Here is a 19,784-nt window from a genome sequence, read left to right as displayed (position 1 = left end):
AGTTTGATCGGTGGCAAGTTCCAATGTTTCCACCTGTCCGGGTCATTTTAAGCTCCCTAGCATTCCTCACACTGGCAGTGAACGGCAGGGCCTCGGGTGACCTTAGTCTTAGCCAGGCCCGCTGTTGCCGGGTGGTCATAGGTATGAAGACTCCTTGAGAGCGATCACCATTTTACAAGCGTTTCACTATGAGAGCTAGGCTAGTGTTAGTCGTTTGAGTTTATGCTTAACCTTTTTTCCAACCCCCTCTCTGACTAGGTTGTACAAACACATCCACTGGGTTACAGTATTAATCACAGATTTTTGAACTGAACATTCTCTGATGTGAAAGGACCATAATCAAAGTAGCTCGTTTGGCAAAATGTTTGAAGAATTAAAATAAATACTGCTTGCCCTAGATATTTCCATTAATATTCTGTAAAATGTCATATTATAGATATTCAATCAGATATGTCACTCTCATCAAATGACAGACAAATGCCTGCTGATGCCTACAGAAGATGCCGATTGTAGTCTAGTGATGACCCACACGTGTCCACCAGGATGGCATAGTAGAACTCCGTTGGGGTGCAGGCGATGCCAATCTGGTCAAACATTCCCAGTGGGAGGCACCTTGGCAGCAGCTCTGCCACATCCCTCTGCTTCAGGACACTGCTGATCAACAGCACCACGTTCTCAATCATGTAGCTGTAGCATGGAGACAAGGGGGGGGAATAGTGTGGGCCTAGTTCCAATTCATTTCAAATGCTTCCTTTACTTTCTACGTCAAATCAACCACTGATATACAAAGATTTGATGGGTGAACGTGCTATGAAATATTGCCTTCACTTCCAGTCATCTGTTGCCTTCACGTTCAGATCAGTGATTACCTCAATCAAGGGAGAAAGGATTCTTTTTTTAGAAAAACTTTTCTGCGCTTAGTATTGTTTTGGCAGCATACCCTCATACCAACTACTAAGCTTTAAATAGATACATTTGGATTAGTGTAAGGAGCTCTTTTACATGTTCTCTATTGATGAACATTGCATTTCAAACTGGACAGGATCACTGAACTCATGAGTCTAAATAGATGGGCAAACAAACACATTTTTAATGTATTTTTTTTCCTCCCCAATTTCGTGCTATCCAATTGATGGGCAAATAACATTTTTAAAAGAGGAAAGAAGTCAGTTGAATGGATCAGTGACGGCCAAGAAGCTAGCAGAAAGAGGAGGAACATACAAATGTCAGGTGAGCATACGAATGTTTTGTTTAGCATATTTCACATAAGTCAAAATCCGTAGTAGATTTGAGGCTAAGGTTACTGGCATACATGTACTTAGTCAAGGAAGGTGTAGCGACTCAGACAGACAAGACAGCCAAAGAACCTGCCTGCCAGAGGCAAGGAGACAGACGTGAGGTAGTCGAGGAAGGGGGGGGGGGGGGCAGTAGACGTGAGTTTAGTCAGCATGTTCTCCTTCAGTCAGTGGTCGATGAGTGACACGGTCAAATCAACCTGAGGTGAACTGGCAATATCTTACTGTATCTTGAGTCAGAAGCCACTGGGAGAACATTACCAGACTGAAGATATGGTAATCTGTAGAAAGAAAATCTGGATAGAAGATTAGATAAGGATTTATCCCGTGGTTAGACAAGCCATTAGGCTTGAGGTGTGGTATATTTACCACAAGGGCTATTCTTAGACAATGCGAAGCAGAATGCCTTGATACAGCCTTTAGCTGTTGTATATTGGCCATATACAAGCCCCAGAATGACAAATTATGCAAACTAGAATCTAGCTCTAATAAAAACGTTAATACAAGATGGTATACATCAAGGGTTTTATTTGACAGTTATTAGATAAAAACAGCAGAAACTGGAATGTTAAGAACTCTGGCTTGGCTTGAGGGAGATATGGGCAAAGCTGGTGACAAACAAACCAGATCACCATGACGATGGCCATAGCAACTAACTGGTCCTGTCCAACGTCCAAATGTCATTCTTAACCCATTGACACACAGCCATAAAGAACATAAGGATATGGATAGATATCATATAACACGAAGTACAGTGTGCCTTTACAGCATGACCTCACACAGACTGGATGCACTTTATTCCACAATCATCAATATCACGGGGGACACACACGAAGAAAAGCAATGCATGAGCCTGGTCCGAACATCACAGTAATTCAATTTACTTCGCCAGGACTTTCGCCTCATATCAAATCACTTTACAATATGTTAAAACCTGGGGGCATAGGGAGCCTGGGCCCATATTCATAGTGTGTCAGAGTAGGAGTGCTGATCTAGGATCAGCCCTTACGAAAAAAGATTGCAGTATAACTGAGGTATGCTGCATCCAAAATAACACTTTCTTACTGCAGTAATGTTGCAATGTAACTGCAGTTACAGTGCAGTATAACTGCAGTACACTGCAGTTACTGTGTCCAAAATACCACAGTCGACTGCAGTTACAAAACGGCAATCTTTTTTTGTAAGGTAGGTCCGCCAGTCTATAACCATATTCATAACGATCTAAAAGACTAGACGGATTCTAGATCTGCACTCCTACTCAGACACTTTACAGGCCCAGGATTTATAGAGGCACATACAGTAAAAAACACCAAGGTATGTCTCCTTCATTGGTTCAGCGCTACAGGATGACTGGGAAGGTCACAGTGTCATGCATTTCAGTCATAACCAGTCGTTTCAACACAACATCAGACAGGGTTAAGCGTCGCATGCAGCGGAGTGGGAGAAAGAACCCTGTCAATGAATCCATGGATTAAGAAAATCATTTAGCTGCTTTTCCAAAGACTAGATCTTTAAGAAATATCTTTAACAATATACTATCTTTAAAGAATTCTCCAACATTGGCATGACAACCATTAAAGAAAAAAACATTATGGTTTTAGCTGTATGGCTCCATGAAAGACAGAAGAGAGTTGCTATCCAAGTTGTCCTTTCCCACTTGTAACTTGGAGCCACAGTTGGCAACATGATTGATCATTTTGTGAGTGGTTTTCGATCGGGCCAATTGGACAGCCTTGGCTATGACAGTACTGAAGAGCAGCAGCTTTCGGCTTTCTCAACAGCACAAATAAATACATTTTAAAAAAATGTAACAATGGCCACTATAATAAGAGCATACGCCAGGTTAAAGGAGGGTTATTCTCCATTTGGTGACTAACTGGCAGGGTCCAATAGTATGGAACAAATTAATAATGAGCAATATGGAATATTAAAGTGTAAATATAAAACATAATACTGCTTATATAAAAGAAAAACAAAAGAAAAAAACTCAAAATAATTCCAAGTAGGAGCGAAATAAACTAAAAAGTGGCAAGCAACCAGTACAAGACAAGGACCAGTAATCCTTCTCATTTTCACACCCTTATCTTCTGCAATCCTTCCATCCATGTCTGGTCAAGCTCAAATAACAGCTTGAAAACCTGCAAGGAAAGACAATACCATAAAATTCTGACTTGTATTTCCTAACTTTGGATGTATATGAACACTCAAGGGATCAACAAATCTGCTCGAGTATCTCTGAATAGGTCATAAAAATAATATTTACCACTTAAGACACTTTTATCCAAAGAGACTTACAATGCAGAGAGTTTAAATATTTGTAGTGTGTGTATTTTATATAGGTATTGAACCCACAACCGTGGCAATTTAGACACACAGGTCCACAATATGCCAGGGAACATTTCAGTCTTCACAGCACAGCTTGGTTGTGTTTAGTGTCAAATGGACTTGTTGTTACCGTGGTGTATTTCACACATGCTGGACATCTCCCGCACCGTCAGGCTTGATCTGCATCTGGGCCTGCATCTTGGTAATCATCTCCTGCATCCTCCTCAGCTGCACAGAACACAAAACAGCATTATGACCAACACATAGAAGAGTAACTAAAATCCCCATCCCCCTCAAAAGACCTACCTTTATCGCATGAAATAAACATATCACAGTCCTTCAAGTACAAGTGAGGGTGTAGGAGGTAATGCCAGGGTGCATTCAAGATTGTGTGAGACTCCCATAAAGGTGATATTTGAACAGACAGAGAGAGACAGGCATAGAAGGGTAGTGGGAGTGGTAGGTGGTGAATGAGAGGGATATGAATGGTTAGCCATTTACCTCAGCCTCCTTCTCCTGCAGGATCATGTCCTTGTCCATTTCCTCTGGCTCAGGCCCCTGGCCCTGCCCCTGCCTGGAACACAGACACAGATTTGGTGAGTTTGGCTCTTTGGGCTGAAGGCCCAATCATTGGGGAGACTTACCGTAAATATCCAAAGACGGACACTGGAAACCTCATACATTTCAAGTTCTTGCAAGTCTGTTTTTATATAGTTTGTGCAATCAGAAGAAAATACACGCTTTTCAATACGCTCCTTTTCATTCATAGAATGAGCAGAAAAGGTAGAGTGAAAACCCAACTGTACATATAGGGGGTCTCTGGAAGGCAGTTTAGTAAAAGCCCAAATATGGTGTGTGTGTGCAGTTTCTAGCATTCTAGTATTTAAGCAGACGTGACGAAAGCAACACGTAGAAAGAGGGGCAGGAGGATAATCACTCAGAGAGAAACAGATTGGGGGGGGGGGGGGTAGAGCAGTGGACAGCTGGCTGCTAAAGTGAAAGAGGGCAAGCTGCAGAAGCAAGAAGAGGGTCGGGGGGGTACCTCCAACAGTTCACTCATGGGATTGGACAGACCAGAGCATCATTGGGCTGATGACAAGCCAATGGGATGGCATTAAAAGCATTCCCTTCTCCTGGATTGGCTATAGGGGAAGGTCTCAAACAATCCAAAGGGTCCACACTCCTAGAGTTATGAGATGCCCATACAACCTATAACAGACTACCGTAATTTCCGGACTATTGAGCGCACCTGAATATAAGCCGCACCCACTGAATTAAAAAAAATATATATTATTTTGAACATAAATAAGCCGCACGTCTATAAGCCGCAGGTGCCTACCGGTACATTGAAACAAATGAACTTTACACAGGCTTTAATGAAACACGGCTTGTAACAAAAATAAATAGGCTTTAACGAAACACGGCTTGTAACAAAAAATTAAAAATTATCAGTAAACAGTAGCCTACCAAGAAAGTCATTGCTCCAGACCAAGCTCCCGTGCAGCAGCTCTATTTCCTTTTCCAACAGCCAGATCAATCGCCTTCAACTTGAAAGATGCATCATATGCATTTCTCCGTGTCTTTGCCACGATGAGGGTGACAAAATGACTACCGTAATCAGAATGATGGGAAGTTTGAGAGCGCTCGATTTAATCTAAACAGTAAACAAAAAAGTTGTTTGACCTTAACCCGTTCGGCAATTTCATTGGTCTAATGAAAGCTTCATGCCGCAAAAAAACTGAGCATGTCACGCGTTTATTTTTTTATTTGAAAGCGGGAAAAATCCATATATTAGCCGCGTCATTGTTTAAGCCGCGAGGATCAAAGCGTGGGAAAAAAGTTGCGGCTTATAGTCCGGAAATTACGGTATATACTGGTTAAAAACCCCATAGTCCACTAGGATATTCAACCATAACCCACTACCAAGGTCCAATTGTTGTAGAATGTAAATCCAAAATTATACATCCTGTTAAAAAAATGTATTTTCCAACAGTGTAATGTTAATGACTTAATGCTGCTGATCACCTAACTACGTATTGACAGAAGTTTGCCCCAGATAAGTGGCACTGTCTGACTGAGACACTGGATTAGTTACCCATTCATTGTCTTTATAATCAGATAGGTAATTCAATTCCAAGTCAGTCGTGTTAAAATTGTATCAACATCATCGGTTATATTCAGCTGTGTACGTGGCATTAAGTCTTTGGCTGTATATTATATTACTAGCTATGGGAGGTTTGGGGGGGGGGGGGGGGGGTATAGAAAGGCAAGCAGACAGGTACGTACACAGGAGACATAACGTAACCATGGGAGGACAACCTGCCGCCCCGTTTGAGGCGCTCCGAGCGGAAGTTCTCGTAGTGCAGGTCCTGGGTCACCTCCTGCAGATCCTGCATGTGGGTGCTGCGGATGGATAGGTATCAGTCAATCAATGAAGCACTAAACCAATGACTTAACTCAAGTTAGTCGATCACAAAAGGCTTACCTCATAATGGAATCGCCAAGCCGTATGTGAGACAGGACTGCCACTACTTATGACTGATAAGTAACGGATTGATAAAACATACACACTTATGGCCGTGGCTTCGAACACAGATTTTTCACGTGCAGAAATCTCAGCATCTTATGCTACGGCAAATCTGGTTCCAGAAAATCCGGAACCACAGCCACTCTGTTTTTACAACTGACACAGCTTTGTAAAAGACAAGCATTCATCGATAGAGTATAAACTAAATCAACCATGAACACTAAATCAAAAATCGCCATCAATTTCAAATCAGGATTCTCAAGCTGTTATTCAATGCTGCTATTCATGTCTGATATACAAAGAGCGCAGAGCAGCTCCTCAGACAATAAGGCCCAGTGTAGTCCCCTTATCTCCCACCCACTCACATCAGCATGGTGCGCAGCTTGAGGAAGTCATTGTGCTCAGGGTTCTCCACTTCCACCACGCCCCAGGGGTACAGGCGACCCCGCACCTTCTTCCCCTTGGCCTCGATCTGCTGGTTGGAGCCCACCACCGCAAAGGGAATACTGGCCTTGGGGAGGAGGAAGGAGAGGACGAGGAAAGAGCAGAGGTTAATGGCTCAAATAGCTACCATGTTCTATTCACTATGTGGCCCGTGCAGGATTCAAACCCACAACCCTAAATCAACCAACGTGAGACTTTTTTAAACGTATGTAGTTCTGTCCTTGTCTATTAATGTTCTGTATGATGTCGTGTTTCATGTTGACCCCAGGAAGAGTAGCTAATGAGGATCCTTTGGTGTTACCAAAACACTGATCTAAGATTAAATCAAAATATGTAAGGAAAGACGTTTTGCATTAGGAATCTTTGTAAGGAGATAAATGAGTTGAGGAGAGGGTTACTTTGAGAGTCCTGGTCTGCTCCTTGAATTCTTCGTCCTCGTCAGACTCTGCGTCAGGGAGGTGATAGATCTTGATACTATGCTCATCAATCTCATCCAGGATCTATAGCAACATGGAGGATGAAAAGTCATTTTGGCCATTTACTTTAGCTGCGCTTTAACTTTTGATGTGTGTGTGATATATAGACACACACAACTTTGTTCCAGAGGAATTACTTGAAACAATACAGGCACATGGTGCAGTTGTGTCTGAAGTATGATAGCTACATCCACATACCTTGTTTGACAACACTTAACCTGTTCTATCGTATACTTTTGAGAGTCAAGAGCTATAATATGTGTCCTACCCTGATAGAGCTATACTGCGTTTCCTACCCTGCGCTTGAGCCTTTCCCTCTCTCTCAGGGTGAGTGTGTCAGCCTTAGCAATGACAGGGACCACGTTGACTTTGTTGTGGATGGCCTTCATGAACTGTACATCCAGAGGCTTCAGCCTGAGAGAGAAAGGGAGAGCGGGAGGGTGTAAGAAATGGAAATTCCACAGGGGGGTGCTCATGTAAAGTCAAGGTAAACTAAAATGTTGAAAATGTGATGGTTAGTATTGCATGTCATCATATACACTGTCAAGACTGGCATTGATATGGTACTACTATTGGTGTGTGTGTCTTAGGGTTGGACAACGTCAACCTTTGTCCTATTGTGATATAGCATTGGCACCCATAAAATCTTGGTATACGATGTTATCACCCCCTATTGGCCAACCCCCAATATTTTTTTAAATATTTTTTAAAGAGCTAAAAGGAACAAGACGACTCATGACAAAATATATTTGACCAAATATTTTTTTGTAGCCTATTCCTCTGTTAGAGCGGTGGCACGAAAGAGGTGTGCGTGCCAATGAGCAAGTGACAGTTAATGAGCCTTGGTGGCTGTGCGTCGTGTGATGGGTTGTGAATCATCAAGGGCCCGGCTGCAGCCACGCAACTCTGCTGTCCCCAGAACTGGAGAATTATTCAATGATTCATGTTTTTGCCAAATCTTCCTCTTATTATTAGGCCTAGGCTTCTATACATTGTAAGTAGGCTTATATACACTGCTTTCGGAAAGTATTCAGACCCCTTGACTTTCCACATTTTCTTACATTACAGCCTTGTCCTAAAATGGATTCAACTAAATGTTTTCCTCATCAAGCTACACAAAATACCCAATAATGACAAAGCAAAAAAAAAGGTTCAGAATTTTTCTGCTAATTTATTAAAAAAACTAAACAGAAATACCTTAAATAAGTATTCAGACCCTTTGCTATGATACTCAAAATTGAGCTCAGGTGCATCCTGTTTCCATTTATCATCCTTGAGATGTTTCTACAACTTGGAGTCCATCTGTAGTAAATTCAATTGATTGGACATGATTTGGAAAGGCACAGACCTGTCAAGACAAGGTCTCACAGTTGACAGTGGCATGTCAGAGCAAAAACCAAGCCATGAGGTCAAAGGAATTGTCTGTAGAGCTCTGAGACACAGATCTGGGGAAGGATACCAAAAAATTACTGCAGCATTGAAGGTCCAAGAGCACAGTGGCCTCCATCATTCTTAAATGGAAAATGTTTGGAACCACCAAGACTCTTTCTAGAGCTGGCCAAACAGCAATCGGGGGAAAACGGGCCTTGGTCAGGGAGGTGACCAAGAACCCAATGTTCATCTCACAGAGCTCCAGAGTTCCTCTGTGGAGATGGGAGAACCTTCCAGAAGGACAACCACCTCTGCAGCACTCCCCCAGTCAGGCCTTTATGGTAGAGTGGCCAGACGGAAGCCACTCCTCAGTAATAAGCACATGACAGCCCGCTAGGGCACCTAAAGGACCTAAAGACCATGATGATTCTCTGATCTGATGAAACCAAGATTGAACTCTTAAGCCTGAATGACAAGCGTCATGTCTGGAGGAAACCTGGCACCATCCCTACAGTGTGGCATGGTGGTGGCAGAATCATGCTCTCCGGATGTTTTTCAATGGCAGGGACTGAGAGACTAGTCAGGATCGAGGGAAAGATGAACGGAGCAAAGTACAGAGAGATCCTTGATGAAAACCTGCTCCAGAGTGCTCAGTATCTCAGACTGGGGTGAAGGTTCACCTTCCAACAGGACAACAACCCTAAGCACACAGCTAAGACAACGCAGTAGTGGCTTTGGGACAAGTCTGAATGTCCTCGATTAACCCAGCCAGAGCCCGGACTTGAACCCGATCTAACATCTCTGGAGGGGCCTGAAAATAGCTGTGCAGCGACACTCCCCATCAAACCTAACAAAGCTTGAGAGGATCTGCAGAGAAGAAATGGTGGAAACTCCCCAAATTCAGGTGTGCCAAGCTTGTAGCGTCATACCCAAGAAGACTTGAGGCTGTAATTGCTGCCAAAGGATCTTCAAAGTACTGTATAAAGGATCGGAATACTTATGTAAATGTGAAAGTTTTTTTAACTTATAATACACTTGCAAAAATGTATAAAAACCTGTTTTTACCATGTTATTATGGGGTATTGTGTGTAGATGAAATCGTTTTTTCCCTTATTAATCAATTTTAGAACAAGGCTGTAACGTAAAAAAAATGTCGAAAAAGTCATGGGGTCAGAACACTTTCCAAATGCACTGTATATGCCAGTTAGGCTCTACACCCCTTGTAAAGCGGATTAACTTGCTTAAAATTAAGAATACACTTGGCCACTTTAGTTGAGACAGCATATAGGCCTATGGGCTAGGCTACATTAAAAAAAGGCATTGTTTCTTATGCTGGGCATCATTCACAAGTGATAATATATCATCCACAAGTGATAGTCTGATGGGTGACAATATTAACCTATTCTTGATTTAATCTTGTCTTTACATACATTATTTAGTATATGTGTGACATTTGTTTTGATTTAGACTGGACCATTATCATGCACCTGTATCGGAACATGCGCAGCGGGAAAAAAATGTCATCCATGCACTTAAACGGCGAATGGAGGACGCTTTCCCCGTGGTTTATTTTCATGCCAGCCAGGTAGGCTTTACTCCTGTTGTAAAGAGAAGCAATGTGCTTAAATATTAGGAAAGTTGATAAATGAAAGTAGGCCTAGCCTATAGAAAGCTGATGGGATCCTCTTTTTAATAGAGGCCATCACTGTTCTCACAAATGCATAGCCTATAGAAATGTTGCGCAACATGGGCTCTCATGAAGTGTGATTAGATTTTCTAATAAATTTGCATTGATGTCAGAGTGATTTAGAGGGAGAATAGAGTGCTAGGTACCAGGCAGTTAGCAAGTTTGGTAGGCTACTAATGACCACCAGAAACAGAGCTTGGACAAGCCTAATTACAGTGACTAAACGGTCATGTGGAACTTGACAGCCGTCATAACTCGTGACCGGTGGTGTGGCGGTAATACGGTCACCGCAACAACCCTAGACAGAGCTAAGCTTTTCACCAAAGCAGCGCAAAATGTCCAGTCAGAAAATGTTGTTTTTTGTCTCTCTCAATATCAGATGATCTAGGACATAGACAAAGCCTATATTGTTTTTTATAGCGGTGTCAAATTATTTTAAAAGCACAATCTCTCTCCATTTTGATGTGAATATTATTTAAGTTTTTGTGCATACTTGCTTTTCTCCTGCCACGCTACTTCATATTAAAACAATACATTTTTGCCATTTTCTTCTGAAATAGACATTTTCTTCATATGCTTTAGACCAGTCTAAAATAAATAATGGATTTATTTTGAAGTTGTAGGTGAGATTACATAGATTTATTAGACCTTTTAAAATGGCTTGTAGGCTGTGTGTGGAAGCCAGGAGATGCTAAATATGTATATGTTAATTAACGGTCAATTACTGTGAGACCGACAGTTATTTGCTTGACAATCACCGACTGACGAAATTTCGTGACCGCCACAGCCCTAGCTCTGTCTACAGTGTTTTCTTGCATCCTATGAATTGTTTAAAACAAATGTATTGAAAAAGGTTACGCAGGCTATAGCATGGCCCTGCTATGGGTTGCCCGGTCAGCTCTATACTGTCTGGTGCCAGTCAAGTTGAAATAGGCTATGCATTGTCGGTCATATCACCGATGGCTGTCAATCAGCTTCAAAATCCGATACTATTACCCAACCCTAGTGTGTGTGTGTGTGTGTGTGTGTACCCATGGCCCAGCGGGGAGATGAAATAGAAGCAGCAGTGAACGCGGTTGTCCACGATGTGCCGGCGGTTCAGACCGCTCTCGTCGTGGAGGTATCTCTCAAACTGGTCGTCAATGTAGGCGATGATGGTGCTGAAACTGGGGGAGAAGAGGAAGGACCATGATGGTGGGACCATGTAGTTAAACACCTTGTGTGACATCGTTGTCACTTGTTACCACAGCAACAAAGCCTAAATATATCAAATCAAAATCAAATCAAATCAAATCAAATATATCATAAAACTTTATGAAAAAACATTTGATTTTTGATCTTTATTTAAAGTTAGGGTTAGGTATAAGGTTAAAAGTGTGTTTAAGGTTAGGGTTAAAATCAATTCTATAAATAGGAGAGATTGAGCCATAATTAGGACTTTGTGGCAACCATATGACATGGGTACAAAATACATCAACGGTATTCCAGCAATAACATATTTGTCCATCCATGCACAAACAGATCATGGAGAAATAAAGTTATTAAATTTGAATGGACAGGACCAGGTCCCCTGTCTATACAACCATAGCGGCGTACCAGTCCTGGCTGTTGATGGCATCACCGTATCCGGGCGTGTCCACCACGGTGAGGCGGAGCTTCACCCCTCGCTCCTCGATCTCAACCGTAGATGCTTCGATCTGAACCGTACGCTCAATCTTCTCTGTGGATTACAATTAAAAGGAGATAAAAAAGGTTTTTACTTTCCAGATACTCTTGAGGCCACTGAATAAATGAGGGGTGATTTGGCATAATTGGTTTTAAAATTGATTCCCATTAGGTTATGCAGGAACAAATGACATTTTGGAGTAACAACTGGGAGTGTAGCCGTGGTATGCGTGTACGGTCATACCTGCTGCTCCAGGGATGATTCTCTCTGGGTAGAGATCAGTGAGGAACAAGCTGTTGATGAGGGTGGACTTCCCCAGACCAGACTCACCTAAACACAACACACAGAATCAATAGAAAAACCATCATTCCGTTCCAAAAAAAGGGATCAAATTAAAAACAGAATAAAACAGATTATATATATTGTGCCGACAACAGCCAATATAAAGGTAAAGGCAATACACCCAATATATCTGATTACTTTTTAGTCTACAAACCACAAATACTACAAAATGTATGCAGGGTTTTTCTTTTTACACAAAATACCCAATATAGCCCGCTAGTTGGCAGACATCCAGCCTGGACTCTGTATATTAGCCAAGCACTAACCAATGATACACATTAGGCCTCTCATAGCCTGGGAAATGCATTAACCTGGCAGTAAAACCACATTTATCTAAACACACAGTCACACACAGACAGACACTTTCCAGCAACAGAGGCCTGTACAGCACACAGGGCCACATTCCAGTCTGGTTTATTTTAAGGCAGAGGGGATAAGTGTACAATAGGGCTCTCCTCCTCCCCTACACCACACAGAAAAATAGGGAGATGAGAGAAAGGAAAACCCTTTCACACAGCTAAACCAGAGGACCCAGAGAAACCCCGCCTCCATCCGTTTACATAGAGACTGTCCGCAGCTGGACTCAACTGTGACCTAAACCAGGACCTCTGACGTCATCCGTGACACATCCCACTCTCTCAGACATACACGTATGCCGCACATACACATACATAAAAACACTAAAGGAAGTGATGAGATTTGGAACAGTGGTTACTGACAGATGTGAGGAGGGTGGGAAATGTGAAAATGGTGAGGCGAGGCTATGAGAAGAGGAAATTAATGCGTTTGTCAACTAGCTAACAACTGTCTGGGCTTACAGTCAAAGAACTCACATTCCATTCTGTCGACAGCATGAACTGACACCTAACTGCTTAGCACAAACTAGGCCTAATTCCAGATAAAAATAAAAAAAATTACAGAAAAAATAAAAATAAAACGCATTTAAAAAAGCCTGTACACAGTACATATGTTTCATAAGGAAGAGATGCTATACACCCACTCCAAATGAGAGGATAAAGGAAAAGCGTATCCAAAATGTTAATTGATTACTGTTGCCCGTCCCATTCCTAAAACACTTCTGATATGCCAAAACTGCGTGAACATGATCATTTTGGCACACATTCCCCATTCGAAGGCCAAGGCTCCTAATCTCTACTGAACTGAGGAAAGAACTGCCGCAAGAAAATGTCTGACTCACCAACAACCAAAAACACAGTGGTTTTGTGCAAAGCTGAAAACATATGGCGTATCCATTCTGTCTAAGGCCAAACTAAGGGAACTATAGCTAGCTACTGCATACAAACAATACAACCCTCTCCATACAAAAATACCAGACATAATTTAGGTTACAAATATTGTGACACTCACCAACTACCATGAGGGTGAACTCGAAGCCTTTTTTGACCGACTTGCGGTGCACCTGGTTGGGCAGGTTGGCAAAGCCCACATACCCTGGGGTCTCTGGATTGGTAAACTGACCCTGCTGTAAAACATGAGAGACCACCACATGTCCATTAGAACCTGAGTCATTCAACCCAGGAATACCATCATTTTCCCTGACATTTCCAGAGGCATAGGTTGTAGTTGCTAGGGTTGGGCGTTATGCAGATTTTCATATCATACCGTCCTGCCCTCAATCCGGTTTAGTACACAAGGGGGCGCCAAAACACGCTAAAAAGTAAATTGGTCGTCTACCAAAATGCTAACAAAATTAGCGCAAGTAATAGCGAATTTCCATGGAGGCTGCTAGCTAAAATAGGCTAACGAGCACAAACAAAAATAAGCGAATTACAATGACAGGGAATCCGGCTCATGAAGTTATACATATATATATATAGGTTGGAGCTACCGAATGTTTTTTTGTTGGTGAGTTTGTACATTTACATGCGAATGTGAACGAGAGACATTGAACAAATGAACAAAGTTGACGCATGCAGTACTGGCTCCCCAGAAGCGTTTATACACTGTCTGTGTAGCAGAGTCTGGAGTCACTACGGCAGCGGGCCTGCCTGCTACAAGAGGGGGGAGGTGCAGACAGCCGAGAAAAAAACGCAAGGAAATCAAGATCGCAGTGGCAGCTGTACAAATAACTAATCCAAAAAGACCTTTGCATTCTTAAACAGGCAGAAAGCTAACATCATGACGCCCCCGTCACCTAATTAATTGAGCCACTTTACTTAGATAGCAAGTTAAACTAGGGGTCTGTTAACATATAATTCTGCGTTTTTTTACACAGGATTTAAAAAAAAAATAAAAAGCATAAGGAATAGCTTGCTGCGTTTTGTAAACGATCTAAAATGCTTCTTATTGTAATTTCTGCTCGGCATCAGAAACATTTTGTGCTTCAGTTGCACTTCTAAACTCGGATGAGAACTCAGGAACGGGTATCAGCAGACAGCGCTCTAGTACTTTTCTCAGTGTAGCAAGCTCATTTTTCTCCAGTAAAATACAAGATTAACTTTAAGCAAAACATAAGGAAAAGTAGCTGGCTACATTATTCCTATGATAGGCCTAAACATTAGAAATGTGATGGCCATGCATCATTTTTGCTTTTTTATTATAAGCACATTTACTTGTGTGGCTGCCAGCAGCGTCGCACTTTGTTGTCGTTTGATGAAAATGAAGCTATTTTATGCCCAATGTGTTGCACTAATGTTTGTATTTTCTGTGAAGGAAAACTAAAGCTGCACGTTCCTGATCACTCTATTGATGCAAAAAAAACAAAAAACACATTGACTGCGGTTATTTACTTCAGTTGCTACAAAAATTAAAATGTATTGAAAAACTTCAAAGAAATAGTTTCAATGGTATTGAAAAAAAACATCGTCACTATTTCTAAATACCCCGGTATACCGCCCAAGCCTAGGTTGCCTGACAGACTGATACCTCTAATCTCTGACTGTGAACCAATGCCATACATTTGTTTGGAACATTTCCTCAAACTCTACAAACCAGAATGTTGACTAAAATTATATTTTAACTTTACCTGTTGTCCATACAGTTGGTCCTGTTGGAGACAATATATCCACAGGAAAGTGTAATTAAATCATTTTTTCAAAGAGCTGGTATAGCGTTCAGATTTATATCACCTGAAGCACGCGGAGAACCAGGTAAACACGTGCACAAGCTCAGCAAGTATGAGTGCGTCCCGTTTCATCAGGTGATAGAAATCTGAACACACTACCAGCACTTTGAAAAGTTGATTTAATTGCACTTTATTATGGACAGGTTCTCACATTCCTTCCAGCAAAAGGACCAACCGGTAGAGTAAGTAAACATTTCATTTTATTCAACATTCTGCCTTGTAGAGCTTTTGAGATTAAACCTTCCTTATCCAAACGCTCATTGATGCCCGACATATAATTCAATGCAATTCAACGTCTGGTCTTCAGGCTAGGATGGACCTACAGTATATTATAGTAATCATATCTGTGGGTTGTGCAAATCACAGCAAACATTACAACTAGCAATTAGGCAGCTACAAAAGAATCAAGCTGTACACAAATTAACTTTGTCTTGTCTCTGGAATGCATTATTGCATTCCAGTGTTTATGGCCCTAACAGGCCTATACATAACCAGGGAGAATGTGCAGTCTAGCTAAAGGGTTTAAAGTTAGGCCTAGGCCGATCTTTTCAGCTTATGAACAGATGTAAGGAAGGGATTATTACACTACCTTTCTATAATATAGCTAGACTAAGCTCATACATTGGAAATGCAATACACCCATTACTGTTCACGGCTTTGTATAACTAGTGCTCCCCCTCTGAACAAGGGGCAGGACTGAGTGAAGCCTGAGATGGCAGCGTTCTCATGGAGCCTTTCGACACAGGTCAAGGCACAACTGAGTCATGGGGAAGGAAGCAGCTGCCTGTACGCTGGCAGCATCTGCTTGAGTGGCCATGCATTCTGCAATTAAGACCCCAAATGGTTTCAGGCCCAATGGTTTAATTCTAATAAATCCTAATTTGCCAAAGCAGATCACATCACATTAGTGTAGGCCAAGTACAAATAAGCAGAGGTCATTACTGGAATATTATGAGGGAATTTTTTTTAATGTTTTTGTTGTTTTTATTTAACCTTACGTAACTGCCTGACAGTCTTAGATTAAAATGAGCTGGTGGGGAACTTACTTTGATTTTTTCCGCCTGAGACATTTTGCGCTCTCAACCTGCCAGAGAACAGAGAACATTAAAACAGATGTCAAATGTCAGGTGCATTACATGATCAAAAGTATGTGGACCCCTGCTCCTCAAACATCTCATTCCAAACTCATGGGCATTAATATGGAGTTGGTCCCCCCCTTTGCTGCTATAACAGCCTCCACTCATCTGGGAAGGCTTTGCAGTAGATGTTGGAACATTGCTGCAGAGACTTGCTTTCATTCATCCACAAGAGCATTAGTGAGGTCGGGCACTGATGTTGGGCGATTAGGCCTGGCTCACAGTGGGCGTTCCAATTCAACCCAAAGGTGTTTGATGGGTTTGAGGTCAGTGCTCTGTGCAGGCCAGTCAAGTTCTCAACTGGCCTGCAGTCGACAAACCATGTCTGTATGGACCTTGCTTTGTACACAGCATTGTCAAGCTGAAATAGGAAAGGGCCTTCCCAAACTGTTGCCACAAAGTTGAAAGCACAGAATCATCTAGAATGTCATTGTATGCTTCACTGGAACTAAGGGGCCCAAACCATGAAAAACAGCCCTAGAGCATTATTCCTCCTCCACCAAACTTTACAATTGGAACTAAGCATTGGGGTAGGTAGCGTTCTCTGGGCAACTGCCAAACCCAGATTCATCCATCGGACTGCCAGATGGTGAAGCGTGATTCATCACTACAGAGAACGCATTTCCACCGATCCAGAGCGCAATGGCAGCGAGCTTTACACCATTCCAGCCGACGCTTGGCATTGCGCATCGTGAACTTAGGGCTGTGTGCAGCTGCTCGGCCATTGACATTCATTTCATGAAGCTCCCAACAAATAGTTATTGTGCTGATGTAGCTTCCAGAGGCAGTATGGAACCCAGACAACTTATTTTATTTAACTCGGCAAGCCAGTTAAGAACAAATTCTTATTTACAATGACAGCCTCTCAAAAGGCCTTTTGCGGGGACGGGGGCCTGGGATTAAACTTTTACACGCTTCAGCGGTCCCGTTCTGAGAGCTTGAGTGGCTACCTCTTCGCAGCTGGCCGTTGTTGCTCCTAGACATTTCACTTCACAATAACAGCACTTACAGTTGACCAGGGCAGAAATTGTACAAACTGACTTGTTAGAAAGGTGGCATCCTATGAAAGTGCCACATTGAAAGTCCCTGAGCTCTTCAGTAAGCTGCCAATGTTCAGCTATGGAGATTGCATGGATGTGTGCTCAATTTTATACACCTGTCAGCAATGGTGTGTCTGAAACAGCCAAATCCACTAGTTTGAAGGGGTGTCCACATACGTTTGTATATATAGTGTACTTTTTTCAGTTTAACATGCAAATACTATATCAATAGGCCTATTTATTACTTCAAGAGAATGACAACTGTGTACACTAACAAAATGGAGGACGGCATAGCCTACACGATTTAGGGGACTGTGAGACAGGAAGTCTGCTCTCTGCTCAGAATGACTTCTAAAAAGAATGTCTCACCACAAAAAAAAAACTGACAGCCATCCCGTACAACCTTTTTTGACACTCACTTCACAAATGCATTTGTTGCTCAAGCTGGTTTTGCCTCCAACTCAACTTTCAATTCTGTACTTGTATTTATCTAGCTAGTGACTTTTCTATAACTAAGTAATGTTCAAACTGGAAGTGAAATTAAAACACTTCTAAGCTATTTCTTCCTACAGTTAGTGGAAAATTTGACTTCATCACAAGTCAGCTGACAGACACTGAAGAGGCCAGAGAAATTGACTCGAAATAGTGCCGGGCATCTTTCTTTCAAAACTACTGAGACTGGGTTATGAAAGCGCTGTCTCAATGAATGAAAATACAACTAAATTATATTGTAGTTAATTCAAAGAATGTATATCTAGCTGTCTCCGTTTAGCTAAATAACACAAAACACGAGTCTATCCAGGCATTGAATCGTGCTTGAGATGCCTTGAACGTTTAAATTAGTTATCTATCTTCTTAGCGAGCTAGCAATACACAGAGCCATGCATTTATTAAATACATGGCTCTGACAATACCTAGCCAGCCAACACGCATTTCAAGTCGGGCTGTGTAGATATAAATTGTGATACATTATGATTTCCAATGGTAGCTAGCTCACAATGACTCTCCGGCAAGGTGTCTAAAAGCAAGCTTTGAAAGCTAGCTAACGTTAACTTAGCTAGCCAACCACTTTGCTAAAGTAAAGGCTAGCTAACAAGCTACTTAGGATGCGACAGGAAGTTAAAGCGACGTATCTAATTCGACGAGGCAGTGAAATATTACAACTTGCTAATAAATACAATGTAATATTTACCTTTTCGATTGTCAGTGAAAGAAAGCCGAGTGAGGCTGGATGGACACCTCAAATTCCGGTAGACACCGAACCGTTTCTTCTGCACAGGGACCAGAATGCATTGGGCGTTGACTGTCCTCAAATAATGCAATGCCTTTCCAAAGATACTGATACTTAATCGGTGGCCTTTTTATAAATAACATCTATGACACAAATGTAGTACTACTAGCTACCAAACTTTACAATTCGTACTAATATTCCTCTTCGTCACCATCTTCATCGTTGTCATACTTCAAATCACAAGTTGCAACGTATTGGTCAGTCTGATCCAAAGTCGTTCAACTTGAATCATATAGAAAGCAATTTGCCTAAGAAATCTGTAGAGTACGCTACGATGATTACTAATATAATTGATTATATTAAGCCTATTTATAATAATAGTATATTAGTATATTATTTTTAAATATGATTATTTCAAACAGGGTAACAAAGAATTGTATAAAACTTCCCAGTGCAAAATATGACAATGTAAAACTCAATCATCTGCCTCATCAAAATCTGTAAAGATCTGCAGCAGACACCCAACCATGATGTCCAACCACTGGGTTGGCTCGAGTTACCCGGATGACTGCACTGGAGGGGCATTTTCAAGGCTGTGAATGAAACGTAAGAATAAGGTAGTCTACGATTGAGCCAGAGATATTGAGTGTGGGACTGAGTTTATTGTCCTATATGAAGCACAATGTTTAAGGCCGAAATTAGCCAACAGACTAGGTCTAGCTGTCTATAAACACTATCTTCACCACACATGCCACCACTTGCACTGCCACATCCTCATACAGTACGCCTAAATTCATTTGATAATGATGAACAGTATAGTCCCAAAGCCTAGCCATATACAGTACACTGTATGCTCAGGCTAGTCTGTGGCAGGAGGGCCGGTCATGGCTAGAATTATTTTAATTTTTTTTGCATTTTAGCTAACCCGCCTAACCCCTTTCCTAACCTGCTATGTTAATTCTCCTAACCTGCTATGTTAATTCTCCTAACCTGCTGCGATTTTTTTTTACTAAAGCAGAAGCCTTTCTCGTCAAAACCAGATGGGCCTCGGGCTCATGACATAGCCAGAATTTCGTTGGCTTGTGGGCCTGCAGAAATGTGGTTTTAATGATTTTGTTGGGGGGATAGCAGCTAACTTCCTTCAATTTTACACATTTTG

General features: G+C 41.8%; 1 protein-coding gene across 2 annotated transcripts; it reads right to left on the bottom strand.

Moving 5' to 3' along the window:
• Positions 1–1,803: 1,803 nt before the first annotated feature.
• On the bottom strand, positions 1,804–18,852 carry LOC115170012 (septin-2B). 2 transcript variants are annotated; one of them, XM_029726205.1, is made up of 13 exons: positions 18,587–18,852; positions 16,265–16,302; positions 13,502–13,616; positions 12,035–12,121; positions 11,722–11,845; positions 11,157–11,291; positions 7,364–7,481; positions 6,990–7,091; positions 6,513–6,658; positions 5,907–6,023; positions 4,122–4,194; positions 3,751–3,848; positions 1,804–3,433 (listed from the first exon to the last, which is right to left on the bottom strand). In XM_029726205.1, exons 2-12 carry the CDS (start codon positions 16,286–16,288, stop codon positions 3,762–3,764), a joined length of 1,128 nt encoding a protein of 375 aa, XP_029582065.1. In that variant the 5' UTR covers positions 16,289–16,302; positions 18,587–18,852; the 3' UTR covers positions 1,804–3,433; positions 3,751–3,761. The 2 variants fall into 2 exon arrangements, with proteins under 2 accessions (XP_029582065.1, XP_029582066.1); XM_029726206.1 differs by having other exon boundaries at positions 5,940–6,023; positions 18,587–18,841.
• Positions 18,853–19,784: the final 932 nt, after the last annotated feature.

The sequence above is a fragment of the Salmo trutta genome, chromosome 31 (assembly GCF_901001165.1).
Source record: "Salmo trutta chromosome 31, fSalTru1.1, whole genome shotgun sequence".
In the NCBI taxonomy this organism is placed as follows: Eukaryota; Metazoa; Chordata; class Actinopteri; order Salmoniformes; family Salmonidae; genus Salmo; species Salmo trutta.
Note: the sequence above shows the minus strand (reverse complement) of the source record. Positions and strands in the feature narration are given on the sequence as shown.

Excerpts from the sequence above, each read along its gene's own strand:
- LOC115170012 (XM_029726205.1), bottom strand. The coding sequence starts at position 16,288 with ATGTCTCAGGCGGAAAAAATCAAA. Across the intron at positions 13,617-16,264 it reads CTCAGGCGGAAAAAATCAAA|CAGGGTCAGTTTACCAATCC; the intron begins GTAAGTTCCCCA and ends CATGTTTTACAG. Across the intron at positions 4,195-5,906 it reads GGTTACGTTATGTCTCCTGT|GCAGGGGCAGGGCCAGGGGC; the intron begins GTACGTACCTGT and ends TCTGTGTTCCAG.